The sequence below is a fragment of the Pleurodeles waltl genome, chromosome 3_1 (assembly GCF_031143425.1).
Source record: "Pleurodeles waltl isolate 20211129_DDA chromosome 3_1, aPleWal1.hap1.20221129, whole genome shotgun sequence".
NCBI classification, from domain to species: domain Eukaryota; kingdom Metazoa; phylum Chordata; class Amphibia; order Caudata; family Salamandridae; genus Pleurodeles; species Pleurodeles waltl.
In genome coordinates, this window is record NC_090440.1 from 419,121,675 (window position 1) to 419,145,806 (window position 24,132).

At 45.1% G+C, this 24,132-nt stretch overlaps 1 protein-coding gene across 1 annotated transcript in view; it reads left to right on the top strand.

Moving 5' to 3' along the window:
• LOC138284181 (aminopeptidase N-like) overlaps positions 1-24,132 on the top strand; it is a 280,304-nt gene that overhangs the window by 221,136 nt on the left and 35,036 nt on the right. The window contains exons 16-17 of the mRNA XM_069222678.1: positions 17,622-17,732; positions 20,462-20,629. Of these exons, the coding sequence (XP_069078779.1) occupies positions 17,622-17,732; positions 20,462-20,629 (279 nt within the window). The remainder of the gene's footprint in view (positions 1-17,621; positions 17,733-20,461; positions 20,630-24,132) is intronic.

Consider the following 24,132-nt stretch of genomic DNA (forward strand, 5'->3'; position numbering starts at 1 on the left):
GTGTTTTTTGCGAAGTGCCTACCTGTAGATTTTGGCCTCTAGATCAGCCGGCACCTAGGGAAACCTACCAAAGCTGTGCATTTCTGAAAACTAGAGACCTAGGTGAATCCAAGGAGGGGTGACTTGCGGGGCTCGGACCAGGTTCTGTTACCCAGAATCCTTTGCAAACCTCATAATTTGGCCAAAAAAACACATGTTCCTCACATTTCTGTGGCAGAAAGTTCTGGAATCTGAGAGGAGCCACAAATTTCCTTCCACCCAGCGTTCCCCCAAGTCTCCCGATAAAAATGATACCTCACTTGTGTGGGTAGGCCTAGCGCATGCGACAGGAAACGCCCCAAAGCGCAACGTGGACACATCCACATTTTTGAAAGAAAACAGAGGTGTTTTTTGCGAAGTGCCTACCTGTAGATTTTGGCCTCTAGCTCAGCCGACACCTAGGGAAACCTACCATACCTGTGCATTTCTGAAAACTAGAAACCTAGGGGAATCCAAGGAGGGGTGACTTGCGGGGCTCGGACCAGGTTCTGTTACCCAGAATCCTTTGTAAACCTCAAAATTTGGCTAACAAAAACACATGTTCCTCACATTTCTGTGGCAGAAAGTTCTGGAATCCGAGAGGAGCCACAAATTTTCTTCCACCCAGCGTTCCCCCAAGTCTCCCGATAAAAATGATACCTCACTTGTGTGGGTGGGCCAGGTGCCTGCAACAGAATAAGGCCCAAAACTTAAAGAGATAGAAGGGATAGCACAGCGAGTTTATAAGGGCATATTCTTTTATACATCTTTAGACGGACTCTGCTTTGGGGACCCACATAAGTGAGGTGTCATTTTACTTGGGAGACTGAGGGGAAAACTGGGGAGTAGGAATTTTGTGCTGGAGCGGTGATCCTACTAAGAAAAGTCAGGAAAATATGCTTTTTTATGCAAATTTTGAGGTTTACCGAGGGGTCTGGGTAAGAAAATGTTGGGGGAGCCACGCAAGCCACACCTCCCTGGACTCCTTGGGGTGTCTATTTTTAAAAAATGTCTGGGTTTTGTAGGTTTCCCTAGATGAAGGCCGCACCCAGGACCAAAAACATAGGTGGCCCCTCCCCCCCAAAAACAGGTATTTTTGTAATATATCATATTAATGTGTGCACATACGTCCGTGATGTGCCAAACACTAAAATTGTGAAAAGAAACACACTTAGGTTATGTGAAGAAGACCCCTCACCCACCAACCAAGTTGGTGGCATGCTTCATCATCGGGGTCCCACCCGAGGCACCTAGCGTGTCACAGGTGTGCTGCGACGCCTGATTACAGCGGAGCAGGTTTTGTCATTTTTACCACACATACTGGTTGGATTTGGCACGAGGGTGAGTGATGGTTCAGTGGATCAAATTTTATTAACAAGAGATTTCACAAAAATGAAATGCACTGCTAACAACTGAAAGGCAAAAAACTGAACCAATGACTCACAGCTCGTGAACTGTAAAGCCGCGACAAGGCACCAACCGCTTTACAGTCCATTCACACACCTTTCATACATGACACGCACAAGACCATTCACACCGCCAGCCACGGGCCCTGCACATTACAACACTCACATCGACAGACCGCGCCACTCAAGGGCCCATCACTTACAAACGCCCACATGCCTGATACAAGAATCACACCAGCTGATGGGAGTGTGGACTGCCGTTTGGCTGGCACCGCCAGCCAAGCGCCACCCCACGCACACCGCCAGCCAAGCGCCACCCCAAGCACACCGCCAGCCAAGCGCCACCCCACGCACACCGCCAGCCAAGCGCCACCCCACGCACACCGCCAGCCAAGCGCCAACCCAAGGACAACGCCAGCCAAGAACCACCCCAAGCACACTGCCAGCCAAGCGCCACCCCACGCACACCGCCAGCCAAGCTCCACCCCACGCACACCGCCAGCCAAGCACCACCCCAAGGACAAAGCCAGCCAAGCGCCACTCCAAGCACACCGCCAGCCAAGCGCCACCCCAAGCACACCGCCAGCCAAGCGCCACCCCAAGCACACCGCCAGCCAAGCGCCACCCCAAGGACACCGCCAGCCAAGCTCCACCCCACGCAAACCGCCAGCCAAGCGCCACCCCACGCACACCGCCAGCCAAGCGCCACCCCAAGCACACTGCCAGCCAAGCGCCACCCCAAGCACACTGCCATCACTTTTTTTGTTTATAAACAACAAAGAAACCACTAATTATAAAATAAGCACAAAACTACAAACACAAAAGCTCTAACTAAATACATGACAGAGATGCCAACCGTGAAACATATGAAAATATAAAACAGACAGCTTACGCTCACGGTATTTTCCAGAATTATTTTTTGGTATGGTAACTTCTGTAACAGCCGGGCACACACAGCCCAGGCTTTGAAGGGCATTCGGGGCAGTACATCCGGCTCTCCCTCCGGATTAATCTCCGGGCACATACTCTACATTTCTTTGTGGGCAAGTCTTTTTTGGGAGTGGGAGAAATGTGATCTGGAAAGTGCCGATCTTTCAATCTAGCCACATCCTCCACCACTTCTACTCTAGGAACTCTTGCCGGTTCCACCACAGTAAGGCTTTCTATCACCGACTCCTGAAATTTAACAAATGTCATCCTTGACTCAGGTGAACAATCCTTGTATACAATAAAGGCATTAAAAGTTGCCAAATGAAATAAATGTAGGGCCAACTTTTTATACCACACATAAGACTTACGAAGAGCAGTGTAAGGTTCCAACCTCTGATCTACTCTATCAACACCACCCATGTGCCTATTGTAGTCCAAAATGCACGCAGGTTTGCGCACTTCCGCAACCTGACCCCAAACAGCCACAGGGGAAGTACTCTCATCATGGATGGTCGATAGCATGTACACATCCCTCCTGTCTGAAAATTTCAGAGCTAGCAGCTCATTATTCCGCAAGGCACTGCACTGTCCCCTCTCAAGTTTTTTACAGACAAGCTCCCTTGGATAGCCTTTCCGGTTAGAACGGATTGTGCCACAAGCAACAGTGTCCACCCTAAACAACTCCTTGAACAACTGCACTCCAGTATAGAAATTATCTACGTACAAATGGTGACCTTTGTTAAACAGCCGTCTAGCAAGTTCCCACACAATTTTTTCGCTAACTCCAAAAGTGGCCGGACAACCAGGAGGGTCAATACTGGAATCCCTACCAGTGTAGACCCGGAAATTATACACATATCCTGCACTGCTTTCAGACAGCAGATACAATTTAATCCCATACCGTGCCCTCTTACTAGGAATGTACTGCTTAAAAACTAAACGGCCCTTGAAAAGGACCAAAGACTTGTCCACACTGATCTCTTTGCCTGGAACATAGACCTCTGAAAACCGATCCACAAAATGATCAAGGACAGGCCTAATCTTAAAAAGACGGTCACAATCAGGGTGATCTCGTGGCAAGGCTAAAGCATTGTCTACAAAATGCAGCATACGAAGAAGAAGCAAATACCGATTACGTGTCATAGTTGCAGGAAATATAGCAGTTGCCATCAATGGACTAGCAGACCAATAAGAAGCCAGTGACGGCTTCCTGATCAACCCCATCAAAAAAGACAAACCTAAAAACCTTTTCATCTCTTCCAGATATGTGGGAACCCACTGAGTAGCTCTAGACTGAGGCTTAAGTCTGGCAGCGTTGTCTCGCAAGTATTGCTCTGCATACACATTTGTCTGCTCCACAATCTCTTCCAAAAATACATCGTCCATAAACAAGTGAAAGAAATGGACAGGCAAAAAGTTTTCTGTATTAACTGTACACCCTGGGAGACCAGTAAATGCAGGTAACTGTGGCTGCTCCATGTTTTGGGCAATCCAGGTGTCAGGTCTTCTAATGGGAAACCCTTCAGCCGCAGGCTGCTGCACTCTTGGCACATCAATGTCCTCCTCTAACACAGGCCCTTCATCTGCACTGAGAGTAGCTTCCTCATCAGAAGAATACTCTCGGACAGAAAACTCACTTCCAGAATCTCCTGCTTCCTCCTCTGCCTCAGATGCAGAGTCAGTGTCGTAATCATGGTCTGAAGACGACTCAAAGAGAATGCGAACAACCTGCTGAGCGGTCACTTGTGGCTAGCAATGATCCTAACAACAAATGGATTGCCAACAACAACTAGCACTAAAATAAGTAATAAACAAAGTTTAGTTTTATCACAAAGAGTTATGTACTACAAAAAACTATACCACTCACTTGCCTGAAAAAGCTACACACCAAGCAACTACTCTGCACAGACACAGCAATCACCAATGATATCCCACTAAAAAGAAAAAAAAAAGAAAATTAGACATATGACAACACAAACATCACTGTGCTCAAATCTAAGGACAATGTCAAACACACAATACTGCATTTAGTACACCACCTACAAACATGTCATTCATGCATGTCAACAATACTCCTTTGGAGTAAATTGCTTTCACTCACCTAAAACATGCAACTATGAAAACCACAGGACAACTACTGCCAAAACCGCAAAGATCCACAGCAAAGGAAGCAAAAGCGTTGAACTAGAAGAAAAAGAAGAAATCAATTGTTATAATCACAAATACAAATACTTTGCCAGTTGACAAACACCCCACCACCAAGAACTTAGAAGTTGTCCCTGGTACCTAAGTGGATCCTGCCCCCCTCGGGGGTAGATGGGCGTAAAAGAATTGGCCAATCTGCCCCCAAAGGGGGCAGAAATGGGCAACACCTCTGTGCCCCCTTTAGGGGGCGACCCTTCCCAAAGGGGGCACCCCCAGCACAAAAAAAAAAAAATCCCTGCCGTATTGGTGGTTTCTGCCCTCCTTGGGGGCAGATGGGCCTACAAAAATAGGGGCAGAGATGGCCAATACGAACTTTCCCCACTTTAGGGGGGCGACCGTTGCCCAAGGGGTGCCCCCAAACACACACCACACACACACATACCACACAATCCCTGGCGCCTAGTGTGCTTCCACCCCCGGGGGCCAGATCGTCCAAAAAATGGCTGGTCTGCCATCGGGGGGGGCAGAAACAGAAAAAAAAATAGCCCCCCAGGGGAGTGACCCTTGCCCAAGGGGTTGCCCCCAAAATAAACAATAAAAACAAAATCCCTGGTGTCTAGTGGATTTCGTCCCCCCCTTGGGGGCAGATCAGCCCAAAAATTGGCAATCTGCCCCCAGGGGGGGGTCAAATACTAAAAAAATAGCCCCCCAGTGGGGCGACCCCTGCCCAAGGGGTCGCCCCCAAAAGAAACTTTACAATAAAAATAAATCCCTGGTGTCTAGTGGATTTGGCCCCCCCCCCCCGGGGGCAGATCCATCGACAAATCGGCGGATCTGCACTCTGGGGGGGCGAAATACTAAAAGAAATTGCCCCCGGGGGGGGTGACCCTTGCCCAAGGGGTCGCCCCCAAAATAAACAACCAAAATAAAATCCCTGGTGTCTAGTGGTTTTCGCCCCCATGGGGGCAGATCCGCTGAAAAATCGGCGGATCTGCCCCCGGGGGGGGGCGAAATACTATAAAAAATTGCCCCCGGGGGGGCGACCCTTGCCCAAGGGGTCGCCCCCAAAATATACACCCAAAATAAAATCCCTGGTGTCTAGTGGTTTTCGCCCCCCCCTGGGGGCAGATCCGCCGAAAAATTGGCGGATCTGCCCCCAGGGGGGGCGAAATACTATAAAAAATTGCCCCCAAAATAAACACTCAAAATAAAATCCCTGGTGTCTAGTGGTTTTCGCCCCCCCCCCCCCCCCCCGGGGGCACATCCGCCGAAAAATCGGCAGATCTGCCCCCGGGGGGGGGGGGGCGAAATACTAAAAACAATTGCCCCCGGGGGGGGCACCCCTTGCCATCAGCAGATTGCCGGGGAGGTCGGGGGTGGAAGGGGAAGGTCTTCCCCTTCTATCTCCACCTTGGGAGGGGAGGAGGGTGCACGGGGGGTGCGCTAGTGCTCCCCCAAGTTCCCCTGTGCCTTGGACGAGGTGACCTCGTCCAAGGCACAGGGGAACTGTAGCCTTGGACGAGGTCACCTCGTCCAAGGCACAGAACAGGTTAAACAATATACAGTTCAATGCGCAAAACTTTGCGACTTGATCCTCATATCCATTTCCCATTGAAACAAAGTCTTGTGATTTCACATGAGCACTGCATTTCACCAAGGCAATGTCATGAGGGAACGGAATTGCGTGCAACAACTCCTTAATTCTTTCATCATTTTTTACTGGCGAACCAGAAGAGGTCAGGAAACCCTTCTGCGACCATAGTTGGCCAAAATCATGAACAATTCCAAATCTGTATCTGCTATCAGTGTAGATAGTTACTCTCAATTCGGCAGCGGCATGGCAAGCTCTAGTAAGAGCAACCAATTCAGCCACTTGAGCAGAATACACTTTCTCAAGCCAAGACGCTTCCAGGATACCAGTGATCATACACACAGCCTATCCGGCTCTCAGTACTCCTACTGAGCCATCAACAAAGATAATTGGTCATTTTCTTCCAATTGGGTATCTTTAATATCAGGCCTCGGTTTGGTGCACATTTCTGTTACCTCAAGACAATCATGTTCTACATTATCAGCATCCTCAACTTCTGTATTTTCATTTGGAAGCAAAGTTGCCGGGTTCAGCACTGTACATCTTTTCAACGTTACATTTGGTGACCCCAATATAATCGTTTAATATTTTGTCAGTCTTGCATTTGTCATGTGCTGTGTTCTGGTAGGGGTCAACAGGATCTCAACTGAGTGTGGGACCATGACTGTTAAAGAATGTCCCATGACTATGCCTTCACATTGTGCGAGGCTTTGACCAATTGCTGCTACTGCACGCAGACTACCTGGTAAGGCTGCTGCAACTGGGTCCAAAGTAGCTGAAAAATATGCTACTGGTCGGTTTACACCTCCATGGACCTGTGTCAGGACAGACAAAGAACATGCATCACGTTCATGACAAAACAGGACAAAAGGCTTCGTGTAATCAGGCATACCTAAGCTGGAACCCTACACATACACTCTCTCAGCTCAGTAAACGCCTTCATCTCTTTCTCTGTTAATCTTAGGCCATTAACAGCATATCCCAGTGTTGGTATGTCTAGAAGCTCCAAGTACACCTGAAGTGGATCCAGGGCACTGGGCGTACTCCCACAGTGGACCCTATCCAGATGTTGCTGTTAAGTGGCCACAACCCACTTACCACGTCACTGCCACCTTGTCGGTTTCATCTATCAGATGAAGCACAGGAGGAGCACTCATCTCCCTTCGTAGTAACCAAGCCAATAGCCTACCTGATTTATCAACCTCGTGATGTAGGTGCTGTCGATACTGTGTATGCATCCAACCTATCCCATTTCTCTGCGATTCTTCCCCAGGCCCTCCACTCATCCCTCTGACTCTCCAAGCTAGACAAATCCTGCCCCTGCAACAACACCAGTGCACTCTCCTGCTGGTGCAGCTCCCGCTGAAGCTGCCTACAGACCCCACAGGTCAACCCTAATCATTGGCCCCTCATAACCATTGCTTCCCATTCTACAGAACCTGAAGCTTGGATTGGGTAAAGAAGCATGCATCTCAGGTTCATAGCACATAGTTTTTGCTTTACTTCCGGCAATTATTTTTTCTGCTCTTGAAACCCCCTAGTATAGTCTGGGAGTATTTCAATTGGGTAGTTTTCTTATTTCAGGATGGGTGCTCCCTGACAGCCCAAAGTATAAAGTACCTATCTCTGTAATTTAGAATCATTGCTATGAACACCCGCAGAAGAGCGCCGGGAGGCAGGGGTGGCACTAATGCTTGATGTACTCACTAAATTACAGAAAAATGGGAAAGGGCTTTGGACCTAGCTGCTGCCTCACCCATTGCTCCAAAATGTATACAGCCGAAGTGCCCTCAGCCTGCTCTGGAAAGCCCAGGAGGTGGATGTTACTGCGCAAGATTAATCCTCCAAACCCTCCACCTCAAACTCCAACTCCCCCATGATCGTGGTCATCCTGGCCATCTGCTGTTCCAAAGCTGCCTCCTCACCCTGGAGCATTTCTGTATAACCCTCTTTGGTAGTCACTTTCTCAGCCCCTTTATGCAGGACAGCTCAAATTAAATTAACATCCGTTGACATTGACTCTATCTTGTGCTCCAGAGCTGTGTGAGACCCATGAATGATTACCAGGCAATCAGCATGGGATATCTCACCCTCCCAATCCAGAGCAGCAGCACCCAAAGCCTGTCAAACCAGCCACTTAGACACCTGCTGAGGGGTGGTATATTGGGTAATGGTGTTGGTGGTCGAGTAACTTGTCTGTCTGTCCTTACCCTTATTGCCCCTGCCAGTGGGCTCCACTCAGAACAGACTGGGTGCTGCAGGAACCCAGCAGACACTGACAGAAGGAGGTTGACCAACCTGCTGCAGCACCACGTTGACAGCGCCAAGTTACCAACTCCTGCCCACAAGACCAACTGGCAAGAGAGACTCTCAACTCCAGTCTCCATGTTAGAGGCACATGCACTGCACACCATGAGGACACACCAGGGCTCAGGGACCTCACCATATAGCATCACAAGGTGTAGCCAGTAATCCGCTTCAGAAGCGAATGTCTCTCATGAGGCTCCAGAAGCCACCTGTGTTGCCACCAATCATGCCCATCACTTTGTCACTTGGACCAATGTCTCCACAGCACTGAGCCGTATCAGCCCTCCACCCCATATGCAGAGGCTCAACACATCCTCAGCCACAGCACAGTACCAATCAGGGCCGAAGTGCCTCCAAGGTCCTCTGATGGCAAGAAAACACCCAACAAGTTTCCCCAGACAGGACTGGTGAAGTTATAGGCCACACCCAACCCTCCCAGGCCCGCCAGGTCTCACACATCTGCAGCACCTGCCCCTCCCCAACAAGTCTACCCATCCAGTTGATTAATACTTGGTTGCCGACCTCCAGCAGGATCCTCTTCTCTCGTCCGGCATGCCATGCCATCACATGATGCTCCCACTTCCAATCCTGACCATGGGCACTGGTGCAGCCAATAGCCTAGTTCTCACCTCTGGGCCTCTTAAGCTCTTTATAGGCTGAACCCCAGTGTTACGGGGGATCACTCCTCCCAAGTGGCGACACAGCACTCCCAGACCACAGGCCCAGTCTGGTCCACGATCCACACCAGTATCAGGGCCAGGGCTACCTGTACCTCTACCACCTACAAGAGAAGCCTACAGTGCACCTCAGCAGCCCACTGGGGCCCATGCACAGAAGACCATTGTGGGCCATATCTGGCTCCAGGCACTGATGCACCTCACTCCTGGTCACCCCAACTCCTGCTTTTGAGGGGAAGGGAGCCCACAGGCATCTTTGATAAAGCTGTGGGTGTTCGCTGGCTCCAGTCTTTTCCCACTGGGCAAGCTTGCTCACCACCTGGGCCCCACTCTTTGCACAGGCTCCTGGAAGGGCAGACCCCTTCTCTGCTGTGTGCTGCCACGACTAGGCTGCAACTGTGTGGCCTGGGGCCAGAAGCCCCAAACACAACCACAGCCACCCGAAAAAAACCTTAAAACAAGTCCTGAGGGCAATTCAGTAGTGTAACAGACGCTGCACAGGAGTCACAATGATGTAGGATCTTAGACTGGCCAGCTAGGATCTGCAGAGAACTAGACCCTGTCCACTATCTTGCCAGGCCATGTCCCTCTTTGCGGATCATCCTAATTGTAAACTATTCCACAGTTCAACATTTTGCATACTAATTTGCATACAATCCAGCATGGTAGCCCTCTTCTGCCCTTGGAGGTTTCTGGTGTCCCAAGCAGAAGTGCGTATAGGGAAATGAGGAGTGGACTTCTCCTCAACCCCCCCAAGCTGATTCTGGGACCAGCTCATCATCTAACTGACCTGGTGCCAAGCTGACTACGTTTGGCCTGGGGAACAAAGGTTTTTCCTCCCTGCAGTTGACCCCTCCTCAACATCACCAAGCTCGTTCTTGGGCGTGCTCTCCATTCCTCTGGCCTGGTGCCAAGCTGGTTACAATTGACCAGGGGAACAAAAGGTTTTCCACCCTAGGTCTATCTCAGCCCTTACATACGAATGGGCAGACCTAACCCTGGCCCCTTCCAAGATAATCAGGCTCCTGACCTCTACCCAGCTGCCCTTCCTTAGCAGAGAGGAAGCACATACTTCCCATCTAGATCTTCATGCCAAAAGTCCTAAGCCATTGTTTATGCTTTGGGGAAGTTTTCCTGCCTCATAAAGGGAGGGGCTCTGACAGGGGCCAGCTGCTGACAGGCTAATATTAATTAGCCTACCAGAGGTACAGGCAGACAATCACTGTGACTTTACTGGAAAGTTAAATATGACAATTAGGGATTGGCCAATTTTACCATGTTTTAGGGGTCAGAAAACATAGATTTGAGACTAGGACAGGAGTGCCTCCGTTTGCAGAACCAGCAATATCCGTCAGCAATAAATAGGATTGCTCCAGAAAAATAGGGATTTTCTCACACCCTTTATGTAGAAAACTTTCGGAGTAGTAATAATAATAAGTAATCTTTTTTAAAAATCCAATCATAATAATAACATTCATAATAATAACCAGAGAATATGTGTGAGGCAAAACCAGAAAGGATGACCTGCTCTGTTTTGCATAAAGTAAACAAAATGTCTGCCAGTTTTAAAATCTAATGGTCGTTTTGGAATGCTGTGCCATTTACTACTTGGAACCGTATGGTAAATGTTCATAATGAATTACATCAATACAAAGGGTGCTCAAAATCGTGAGCTTCTTGGATTGGTTTCAATTTTAGAGCACCATTTACAAGAACAGTCTATGAATAGAGTGTCACGCCCTATGCATAAAGAGGAACCAAAATATTTAATCAGTTCTGTAGACTATTTTGCCTGCCCTTCCACGTCTTCACATCTCTCTCTGGCTCACTCACAGGGCGGAAAGATCTTTAACTCCTAAATCCCAAACAGCCCTATTATTTGGAGGCCATTCCATTTACAGGTGCTGAAACTAACTACTGTCTGCAGTCAGCACCTCCACCTGTGACAGGCATTTTGAAAGAAATAATTGATCATCTTAACAAGTGCATTACCTGCTTTCACTGCCACCACCCCGTTAACGTTTTATAACAGTCAGATGGGAAATTACCCACACAGCAGAGCCCTGGTACATTACCAAGTCAATTTAGGCGCATAGAAAAGAGACACTGAAATACACTGGACACACATGTTGAATGCACAGGAAAGAGGGACATCAAAATATCCATATACACTACAACCTGACGAGAGCACAAACCGTCTGAACAGCAGTGCATCAGCATGAAAAATGGTTAGAGCACCCCGAGCAGAGCAAATAATACATGTAGCTGGCTGCTAGACAAGATACCATTCACTAAACAGTGTTATATATCTATTACGCTGCTGCTTGTGAAACAATGAGGATTGTCTCAACTATGTATGGTGTATACACATCTCTCTGACAAAAATCCATGAACATAAATATCACTCAGCAGCAAAGTATTGCATGGCTTAAACCAAGATCCCTACGAAAAGCTCAGGAACTGCATACAAACGGATCTCTGACAATGTCATCACAGCAATCAGTTTAGAAATCTTCCCATCATTTTAGATATCTTCCCAACTAATTATAATACCTTATAAAATATCAAGATAAAGGAGAAAATGTAGCCAGAATTCTCTTCAACCTGGTCTCCTGTACACAAATTCACTACTCAATGTGGCTCCTTCTTATTGGATAGTCACAATTTAGCATTCACATAGCATCCATCCATATTCAAGCAAACCTTCATTTTTTGTTTCTTTATTTTGCGGCTGATGACACCTTACTCACCTTCAGAAAATGAAACATGGAAGACCTCTAAGACCTGGTCCTTAATACGGTAATGGAGTAATTACATACTTGGGTGACTACAGCCTTGACCTGAAGTACTTATTTATTTCAAAGTTTGAAACCTCCGCACAAGTTATACTTCATGAAGCGGCCAGGCATTACAAACCAGTTGTCAACACTGAAACAATTAACTGACATGAGATTTCCTCTCATCCAGCAGAGAAACCAGAAACCAAAAAGATATCTGGAGTAATGTTGTTAGAGGACGGTTCTGACCATCAGGTCTGCACTGATTTTTCGCTTTTTGACCACCCGGCTTTTGACTTTTTTCTATGATGGAGCCTCCTATGAGGGGACTCACGCACAGTAAACAAATGGTAAAATGGACTGCGCATGTTTACCGCCGGTGCCGCCGTGCTAAGGAAAGGCTGCTGTGGCGCAGCAAGGGCAGGAGGCCCCGGGCGGGTTACATGTGATCATGTGTGCACATGGATGTGCACCCATGTGAGGGCTGTGGGAGGAGGATTCCTGGTGTGCGCAGCCCAAGAACTACACTTAGGTAAGCCTGGAGCAGGAGGAACTATGCAGAGTGGGTGGTGACATGGAGTAGGTCTCATGAGAGGGGTGTACACATGTGAGGGAGAGTCAGTGTGCTTACTGTCTTTTCACTGTAGGGACACTCAATTCAATGCCAATGTCAATGTGCTTCAGGTATTTGCATTGTGGAGATACTCCATTAAATGTCAATAGGAAAGGAGGGCCTAGGGAGCAACTTCAGTTCTCTGGGTCCACCGAGACCAGAGTCACACCAAAGTACACTGTAACCTGTAAGAAAAGAATGATGCAGTGGGTTACAAGAGCATAGTTGTACAACTTATGGGTCAGCCCTGGATGTCATCTTTCTCTGACTCAGCTCAGGATTAGGGCCAATTACTCCTCTGTCCAATTGCTTGAGCAGGGCCTGGCATCAATCAGCCAGCTATCATTCCGTGCCAGGAGCAGGCTGGAGAGGCCCTGCGAGGAACGTCAGTGAGTAGAGGCTGAGACTTTCAGAGCACATGTGGCATCTAACTCCTGGAGGATGCCATTTTGAGCTATCCCAGAAGACTGTGCAAGAAGGAGGGGACGGGGGGCAAAGGATTGATGTGGCACATCTGGATAGGCCAGAGGTGAAGACCTGCTGGACACTTCCGCCCCCACTTAAAAGGTCCTGCACAGGGGAGAGCTCTCTCTCTTGGCTGTGCTTCACTGCTGGACACAGGAACTGCAGAAAGGCACCATGGATAACTGGAAGGAAGAACCTCCTGACTGCCCTTGGGGCAGGGACTCTGCCCCTGAAGGACTCCAGGCCAGCGAGGAAAATTACAGGGCCAGGCAAGCTGGCCGCGTTACCATAAAGTGTATGGTCAGTCTACAAGCATAAACTACTCTAGAGCCTTCTCAACAACTGGGCCAGACCTTGATGAATTCCTTCAATGACAAAATTAAAAGTTTGAAGTCTAGCACAATGTCCATTGGTTTTGACATAGGCGCAGAGCTACTGCTCTGCTGTCACTATGATATTAATTGTTGATAGGGAAACCGCATGAGTAGAACACCTATTACACCAACACCTACAGGGCAGTAACTATGTTCGTACCTTAGCCAATGCATTGTGACTGTATGTATTGCAATAAATCCATCCCAACCATGTCTCTCCAAAAGCTCAAATATGTGATTGTCGCTTTTAGTGAAGGAAGGGGAGGGGCCAGGACACCAGGTCAGATGTGCTGCGTCTGAAAAAAGAGGGCTGGACCTGACATGCTGCACTGCTGGACAGGAGCTGTTTCTTGTCAGCGCTAGGGGAGGTGCAGGCAATGATTAATTAAGGCATAGTTCTTGCAGCCTACCGCTCACACACCTCATGTAAATGCAACGTGGGTTTCCCACAGAGATGGAAACTGTAGTTCAAGCCTCGTCTTTCCAGTGTAATGACTGCCTGAAAGTCTTGTGATCATTGTGACTTAAATATGGGTATTATCAACAGCCTGCAGTGTACTACCAGAGAGACATACAATCAACCTTCACATTTCCTCATTCAATGGTAACTAAAATGTTTCACTCAACAGGAAAACATTCTCCTTCAAATTAGTTATATATTTTACCATGGCCATAGTCTTAGCTGCTCATGTGCTCCAAATAATATTTTAATAGGTACATGAAACAATCCTATGAAGGGAAGGTTTTAAACCAAAATAAGATTCGTACTGAAGTAAATAAGGGCCAGATGTAGCAAAACGCCAATTTGCGACTTGCAAATTGCGAGTCCCTGCGACTTGCAATTTGCAACTCGCAAATTGGTATGCAGTACGGTGTCTCAGACACCGACTGCAACTCGCTATGGGGTCGCAATGACCCACCTCATTAATATTCATGAGGTGGGTCGCTAATTGCGGCCCCATAGCGAGTCTAGGCACTCGCAAACATGGAGGCCTGCTGTCGTCAGCAGACCTCCATGTTCGTGACTGCTTTAAATAAAGCATTTTTTTTTTTTTTAAGTGTAGCCCATTTTCCTTAAAGGAAAACGAGCTGCACTTAAAAAAAAAAATTGAAACCTTTAGTTTCGGTATTTTTTCAGGACCACTCCCTGCCCTGAAAAAATATTTGTGGGTCCATTCACAAGTGGATGGTAACTGCGACTCCATTTGCGACCGCATATGCGGTCGCAAATGGAATTGCATTCCACTCCAAATCGCAAATAGGAAGGGAACACCCCTTCCTATTTGCGATTCTGAAATGCATATTGCGAGTCGGTCCCGACTCGCAATCTGCATTTCTGAATAGCAAAGAGGCTTTTGCGCCTCGCAAACGGCGATTTTCGCCGTTTGCGAGGCTCAAACCCTTTGCTACATCTGGCCCTGAGTCCCCAAAAGCCTTATTTTCCATGTATTAGTATTGTACATTTAAAGTGCTCTCAATCTTTGAAACATCTATAGTCTATGACAGGTTTCACTGTGTTTTAAAACAGTAGCCTCATTTATTTTGCCTAATTTCCAATGTTAATTGTTTTAAACTATTATCTCTGAACGTAGTAGTTTATAATACATATGAAAAGACATGTTTATAGACAACACATACACAATTTTAAGTGTTATCACTTGTTTATATTTAACTTACAAATATTCTGAGGCCAGTGCACATTCATGCAGGGAGATGTAACTGCTGACAAGAAGATGTGACAAAAAGGAAAAATAAAGAGTTAAACACTATGAAGGGTCTCACTATACATTTGAGGACAGATCTATTAATTTTAAATATGAGCTCTGCCTGTAAATAGTTTCCTACACCTCTAGCACATATTAAAATGGAAGTCTCAAAACCATTTGGGGGGTCCTAGTGACCCGGCGGTAACAACTGCCTACCACCATGGCAACAGCCGCCAAAAGACCGTAGCCGCGGCTACCAACTGTCTGCTGGGTTATGACCACAGCCAGATTTCCACCAGAAGGATGGAAGAAATCCAGCTGTGGCCATGCTGGGAGATGGCGGGAAGGGGGCACTGCTGCCAGCAGCAGCGCCACGCCAGTAGACCACCACCAGCCGTATTATGAGAAATAACATGGCCTGGCGGTGTTCTGCTGGCAAATGCTGCGGCTGGCAGCAGTGCCCCGTCTCCTGCTGGAGGACCCCCTGACTACAGGTAAGTCGGGTGCTCCGACAGGGGAGAGGGATGGGGGTGTTGTGCGTGTGTTTGGGTGTGTGTGTGTATGTCTGTGCGTGCATGAATACAGGTGTGTGTTGCGTTTTGTATACGTGTGCATGTTTGGGGGTGTGAGTGCATGTATGTTGAGTTGTGTGAATGTGTGTGTGCGTGTATGTATGTAAGTGTGTGCGGATGTGTGTGTGAATGGATGTATGCATGCGTGGATGAATGTTGGAAAGTGTGTGTGTGTATGCATGTGTACGTGTGTGAAGGGAGGGGCGTGTATGAAGGGCGGTTTTGGAGAGGAAGGTGGGATGGGGGGAGCCTGGGAAGGGGGAGAGGGGCAGGGAAGTCCCCCATCATTGACAAGGAAGAGATTCCCTGCCACTGATAGTGCCTACCACCATGGTTTTTGTGGTGGTAAGGATGCCATGAAAACCATGGCGGTAGGTGGGGTCATAATCCTGCACACAGGCAAGTGATGGCCGCCGGGCTGGAGATTGAAGTCTCCAGCCCGGCGGTCGTTACCGCTGTGGTGGTCGGTGTGGTACACTGGTGGTTTGCCTTCAGCCAAACCGCCAATGTCATAATATGGGGGACAGTATCGCCAGCCTGTTGGCAGTACTTTCCTCCATATTAACGCCGACCACTGGGGTCATAATAACCTCCTGGATGTATACCAAAATTTTTATGTTTTTAAATTAGCGAGGTATTAAGCGACAAATAAGAAAGGCAGCCAGCTTAAACAGGTATGGAAAGGTGGTGATGAACCTAGGTAGGAACTTATCTCTTCAACCCACTCTTCCATTCACATTGCTTAACCATCTGGTTTCATATCTGTATTAGCACCTTAATGCTTATTTACTTCAACCTGCTCTAAAGGATATGCTTTACATTCAACAGTTGCCATTCCATCAAAATGGCTTTCAGGAATGCCCCACTTTGTGATAAAATGTGAATGTTAGCACTCAAGATCTTCATTACAAGTTTGTGGTGAAGCTGCACTAGATCATGGGGGGGCAGGTTGCTGCTTTCATTGGAAGTACATATTCCGCTTAGCATGCCAAGTATTTTTGATATTAATGAGGCAGGTATTTAAATCAATTTGGAAATGTGTTTCCCTTTTAGCTTTTCAGAGCACTAACCATAATCTGTGTAACAAATTGAAATCTCTCATTTTGTTCATTTATTGCAGTCTCCTTTGGAGGAAATGCTTTCAGTTCTACCGCTCTGATTCCAGCAAAACATGGCATTCAGGAGTGCCTCACATTTGTCTTTAATAAAGAATGTTATTTCTATAATTATTCACTAGAACTCTTTGTAGAAGCATGTATTATTCAGCATGTGTGGTGTTTTTCCTCACATGGTTGACGAAGAAATGTGTGAATTTATACAAAATGTGTTCTCAAATTCTGGAACACCTTCTATATCCTCTATGAGTCAATCATGAAGGAAAATAATTTTTACTAAAGCATGATTCATCAAATACCAGCGGAGAATCAACATTTTTGACAGGCTCAAATGACTTCAGAACTCACCACACTTCATAAAATTAGTAGTTTGACAAGACCAGAAAATAATTTCTATTGTAAATAAAATCTGTTATTTTCCTTTATATTTGAATCTTTTGGTAATCCTCAAATTAGGCATTCACCACAATGCACTTTAAAGGGACAACAATGGTAGAGCCTTTTCATCAATGAATCCATCAAGTATGCTTCTCTCCTGGTAACTTTTTACCAAATTGGAACCATGAAAAAAACTAAAACTAACAAACAACTTTGCAAATTTCACCCCAAATAACAATGATATGATTAACAACAGTAATTTTGTCCAAAGAGGAGGGATCTCCAAAGAAGTTATTGACCATGGCATAGTAGGGTCTTCATGTTCACCTTGGGACAATCTGACTTTTTAACTACTTATTAACAAATGCTTACTTATTAATGACTTGTTAACTAACTAGTAGTGTTCCCTTCTTTAGATAACATTACTCAATTATTATCCATGTCACAAAAAAGAGCCCTAATCAATTGCATCTGATGAACAATAGAATATATGTCTTTGAAAAGCTCCCTCACTATGTAAATTTACCTTCTTTCTCTTTTTATGTAGGTACAACGAAGTAAATGCAATCAGCACAGCGTGCTCTTCTGGGATTCCGGAGTGTTGGACACTTGCTTCGGAACTCTATAAAAAATGGATGGCTGATTCAAATAACAACACGTGAGTTCAGTATACCTTCGACAACCAACATTTTTGCTTCTGCTACTCAATAATGGATTGTTCCATTTTTTCCTATTCTAGTGTTCTTCTTCAGTTGGAAGTCTGTAACCCAACCAATTTCCAAATATTTTCTAGCACTCATTTTCCTTTTTTAATGCATTTTGTAAAATCTACCTGCACTTCACAGTGTAATTTTGCAGTGATAATTGATACATAAGCATTAGGGCCTCGCACGTAAGATGAAAGCCTGAGGCGAGAGAGGTCAAAACACCAGAAAGGGAGGAGTTTGGACAAACAAGATTACAATAGTAAGTGAGAAGGGCGGTGAATGTTCAAGCTCCGAGCTGTATAAAAAGTAATGCACTTATTGAAATAAACAACATTGTATATCGTCTATTCAGAACAAGAAACAACACACAGCTACAGATTTCATGAATGCACTTAAACTACATCTTACCTTAGACTGTGGCAGCAACATAGATTGTTCATGTACATGAAAGTTTTTAACCAGCTTGGCATTTACATGGGTGGATGACTATGTGGATTTACAGAAGCAAAGATCTGAGGAAAAAAGTGATATTAGTTCTCACTGAAGCAGTGCATCAAAAATTATGGAGACTTTACAATAAAAGCATATAATTAACAAGTAATGCTGTTCAAATGTCATAGCAGAAATGCCAAGCAAATAGTTTATCTCATTTTTTGTGTATGCTGATTTCAGAGCTTTGAGACTCCATTATTAAACGTTTGTCACAAAGTATATGAAGTAGAATATTTTGAGCGCCAAGATGGGCCCCTACTGTAACCCACAAATCCTGCTTACTGATTGTTCATCTTCTATCTTTCCTCAAAGCTCTTGCATCAAACTCGGAAAACACTCAGCATGTTTTCCTAATTGTGAGTGAGCGAATACACAAAATATTGAATAACCAATAGATTAATTTTGCCGGTGAAAGTGGAAGAATGACCAGATGAAAAGGCAAAAGTGGTTTACATGATTGTGTTTGATAGTCTATAGAGTGTGTAATAGTTTGTGTGCTAGAATTTGCTCTCCTCTGGAGCTTTAGGCTCTGGGAATAAGAAATGTATTTGGCAGGCTGAACAGAAGGAGCTTTCAGGGGTTAAAGATTTTACTTTGTTGCTGAAAGACATAATTATTCAGCACTGCAGCAGAATGTTTGGATGCAAAATGTATTCAACCTGATTTACAAAGTCAGAAAAGTACAGGTTGAAATCTCCAACTCTGCTTACTCATAATTTTCCTATAGTATGGAAAACACAGGGGTGTGCATGGAAATTGCACCAGGCATACTTTTGGGAAGATCATATAACTTTCCCAGCAGAATCCTGCAAAATTCTGCACAGGGAATCTAGTGTGTCCTGTGTAAACACACACTTAAAATAGTTTCCCTATGGAGAAAGGCCTTCCCCTACATTCTCACAAAGTCTGTGATCTATCCATACCCATTCCCAAAATAGAAAGGGATTTATTTGAGTCTTTGGCTGGAGTTATAATCCTACACTCTTCTAGATGGAAAATGGAAAAGGAGTTTTTGTATGTCAACATAAATTGCACCAGGCATACTTTTGGGAAGATCATATAACTTTCCCAGCAGAATCCTGCAAAATTCTGCACAGGGAATCTAGTGTGTCCTGTGTAAACACACGCTTAAAATAGTTTCCCTATGGAGAAAGGCCTTCCCCTACATTCTCACAAAGTCTGTGATCTATCCATACCCATTCCCAAAATAGAAAGGGATTTATTTGAGTCTTTGGCTGGAGTTATAATCCTACACTCTTCTAGATGGAAAATGGAAAAGGAGTTTTTGTATGTCAACAAATGTCTATGTTTGTGGGCACTCCCAAATTCTAATGCAATCCACATCAAGACATGCCAACATTCTCATCCCATGAGTGGGATTTACAGGTGTGCAGGACTCCATGTTTGTATCATAGGTCTTTGCACACATGTATGGGCTGATGCTTGTCAAGATTCCCTTTGTGAATTATTGGAAGGGGGAAGTGGATGCAATCATTTTTATAGATCATTTCTTGACTTCATGGATTTGGTTTTCTCTATCCTTGTTTGTGTTTGAAAAGCTCTGAAGAACCAGCTGGTTTGTGATGGGCTGGTAAAAGTCTGCTAACCGTGATTCGGAGATGCACTAATATAGAGTCTGTGGATGAAAATATGGTCATCAATTACATTGTGACTGGCCTCTGTTATTATGAAAATCTAAATAATTTTGATGAGTGTGGCAGTGATAGACTCAGTAAGGTGATTGTGTCAGCGCAAGGGTTGCTTATGTTGCACTTAGTAGGGGATTTGGTCTTTATCAATGCTGTGGCTGGAGGGCTTTGGAAAGCATTTGTAACTATTTACTTACAATATGGGCAGGATGTAAAAAAAGGCTTTTTAATTCAAGTGGATCCTACAACAGTCTGTAATATTCACATAAGGTCAGAATTACTAATGATTAGGTTTTTGCTCCTCAAAGCCTAAATAAATAACAAATGCACTTTAGTTTAGCATTTCAACTTAATCATTTCATGTAAAGATTCTCAATTTAGCTTTTTGTGATATTATATCCTAATTGTATATTTAATAATATAAGCAAACTAATTTGAGATTATAACTGTTTGATAAAGCTATAAATTGAACCTGATAAGAAAATGGATGAGATTCTAACACTCACCTCAGCAGACCTTTAATCTCTTCATTTTCCCAGGATTACACCAAATCTGAGACCTGCAGTCTACTGTAGTGCTATAGCAACAGGTGGAGAAAATGAGTGGAACTTCGCCTGGGAAATGTTCACAAAAGCAACTGTGGCAACAGAGGCAGACAAACTGAGAGCAGCAATGGCCTGCAGCAAGGAACCATGGATCTTATCAAGGTGAGCGGGATCATTTGTCTACAGAACTATTATGTGATGTAGAACTTTCAACTCTGATTTCTACATTGCTAAATTTGAGCAAATGTTTTGTCAGCAAGTAATTAGGAACACTTACTTAGAGAACATATTTTTGTTCTACATTCACCAAATTTCACTCCCATCTCTCAAGGAACCTGGGGGCATATGTATGCTCTTTTTACACCGAATGTGCGTCAAACATTTTGACGCACATTTGGCGCAACCCGTGCACCATATTTAAACTTTGATGCTCGAGCCCGCGGATGTCAAAATTCATCCATGTGCATAATCTTTTGGATGCGGGAAACTGCCTTGCGTTAATGACATGCAAGTAGGCGTTCATGTCCAAAAAATGAGTTTAAGGCGCCTTATTTATACTCCTGCATCATTTTGACGCACAGGAGGGGATGGGCCTTAAAAAACAGCGCACAGCCTGATGTGCGCCGTGTTTTAATGCCTGGGTGAGGGCAGGCGTTAAGGGAACTGTGGGCTCACTTCCATGGTCTCTGACCATGGAAGGAGTCCAGAGGTGCCCTTCCCTGCCCCCAGGGACACCCCCTGTCACCCTCACCCACCCCTGGAGGACACCATTGGGATGGGGGGACCATCCCAGGTAAGTACAGGTAAGTTGAGGTAAGTATTATATATTTTTTTTAAGTGCCATGGGGGGCCTAATTTGCGCCCCCCTACATGCCACTGTGCCCAATGACCAAGCCCAGAGGACAGAAGTCCCCTGGGCATGGCCATTGGGCGAGGGGGGCATGACTCCTGTCTTTGATAAGACATGAGTCATTTCAATAGGGGTGTGCGTCCAAAAATGGCGCAAGTCCGGTTTGAGGCATGATTTTTGCCTCAAACCTGCTGTGCACCCTTTTTTGAAATACAACCACCATTTTCCCCTTCGACGGCGCTGCCTGGTTTGAGTTATTTTGTTTTTTACTCTGACCAGTCCGCAGCGCCCGCTAATGTCATTACTTAAATAAGGCACCCGCATGGTTTGTAGGAATGGCGTTAGCCAGCGGTAAACTTTTTGACACAAACCAGCGCCGGCGCTGGTTTGCGTCAAAAAGTATAAATATGGGCCCAAAAGTGCTACACCCACCACTTTAGCAGGCACCAATCATTGGTATGCACTGTGGTGGACACATTAGAAGTAGTGCACAAAAGGTGAAGTTTACCTTCAGCTAATGGTCCATGGACAATAACAACAATTTACTTTTAGTTGGTACTTAAACTGAATGGACACTTGCGATGCCATTGAAAACAAGCAACATCCTGGCTTCTGCAGGAGATGACTGAAGGAGACACTAAGATAACAGACAATGAATAACATTTTTCAAATCTCTAGTGCGATCACAGGCCAAGTCACCGGAATATATACTAATCTAGTCTCTTTGAAAACATATAGTGCAATTATATTTTTGGTTGCATGTCCATGTGTGACCATTGCTATGCAATAATTAGGGATTTACATATGTGATCAAATAAGTTGAGCATTTGAACATTCTTGACATTTGTCAGTCTAGACACAATTGTACACAAAATCATTTAATTGGTATGGAAGTAAAATATTAAGAAATTGTCAACAAATATGTTTTCTGATAATGGTACTTTGTAAATGTGATTATGCAACTTAATAATTACCCCTGATTGAAGCTCTGCATTTCAGTGTAATTGGGGAAAGCAAATTCCCTCGCTCCCATTTTATGAATGGCCTGAAAATAATGTTTTAAGATTGTCTTGACTGAATACCAGGCATTACATGACATTGATTTTACAAAAGTGTATGTTTTCTACATCAAATATGGGTCGAGTTCATATTGTTCTGTCAATGTACTACCCTACCTGAAAAAGGCTAGCCATAATTTTACTGCACTCAACTTTTATTTCAATGTCCTGAAGTTGATGTTAAGAGTTGATAATCATCTTGGTCATTCTCTTGAGATTTAACCTTCCAATGAACTTTGTAGACTTTCTAGTTTGATATACTTTAGCAAAAAACAATATTGGTGTTTGGATCTTGTTTAATATTTAAAGGTTTGTAATGCAAAATCATGTTTTGTAACAAAATATGTGAATAACTTGGACAATAATTTTACGTTTTAGAATGTATTTGCTTTAGAATATATTTGCATGAAGTAATATTTTTCCCACACCTGGATAGCAAGATGTAAAGAGCAAAAGATTTACTCTTCCATGGCTGTATCAGTCCACCAGTTTGATTGAGCCACTTCTTAAATAATTAAGAAACATTTGCAGAAGTCACTTTATTTCAAAGGCATTGCCTCAAAACACACACCAACATGTTTCAACCTACAGCAGTCTTGATCACGTTATGCAAGTCCCTTTTTGTTTTCCATTTTTATGCCCTATCTACCTATAATGAGATATTATGGGATTCATAGTTTACTAAATACATATATACAAGTCACTCTCCAGCGTCAGCACCGGCAACTTTTGGCGCACTGCAGAATGACAGGTGTGGGATACACACACATATATATATTCTCTTAAGAAAACAGAGGTTACAGGGACGTTATAGTTAGGCTCACATTTCAAATGCAGGAAACCATAGACATTCACCTGTTATAGTCAGAGTTACCTCAAGTAACTATAACTCATGTGCTAAAATAACTGTAACTTGCGCCCCTGACATGCACAGTTTTTTCATCAAAGGTTTTACTGCAAATATTACAGTGATATTATCAATGATGTTATCAAAGATGTCATGAGTGCTGTAATCTGTGGGGTAATTAGTAGTGCATGATGAGGGCGCAAGTTATAGTTACTGTAGATCTAACTATAATGTCCCTGTAACCTTTGTTTTTTTCAGTGAATTTCTATGTTTTTTTTACGTATGTTAATTTTTATTACTATACGTTAATCCAACCACTGCCACAAATGGCCTCACGCCAGGCCCTGAGGTTAACCCCCTATAAGCACCCAAATCTTGCTTCGTGCATGGGCTTCGCCCATGCGCAGCGGAGGTTGCCCGCAAGACCTGACCTGCAGCCAGACCCTGCAGCCAACCCTACTAACCACCCAACCCCACGCTGCACAAGACCCTTTGGCTGTGCATGGCAGGAGTTGGTTGTGGCCTCCCTGGGTGTGAGATTAGGTGTGAGAGGGTGTATCTATGGGTGGGAGTGGCTGATGAGAGTGTCTGTCTGGGTGTGAGAGTACATACATCAGTGTTTTAGTGGGCGCATCAGCATGTGCGTGGGTCTGTGAGTGGGTGCATAAGTGTGTCAGAGGGTCTGTGAGTATTTGAGAGTCTGAGTGGGTCTGTGAGTTGGTGCTTAACTGTCTGAGGGGCTCCGTGAGTGGGTGCATGAGTGTCTGAGTGGGTCTGTGAGTGGGTGCGTAAGTGTCTGGTGGGTGTGTGAGTGGAAGAAAGAGATTGAAAGAGAGAGAGAGAGAGAGAGAGAGAGAAAGAGAGTGAGAGAGAGAGAGCGAGACATAGAGGTGGTCATTACAACCCTGGC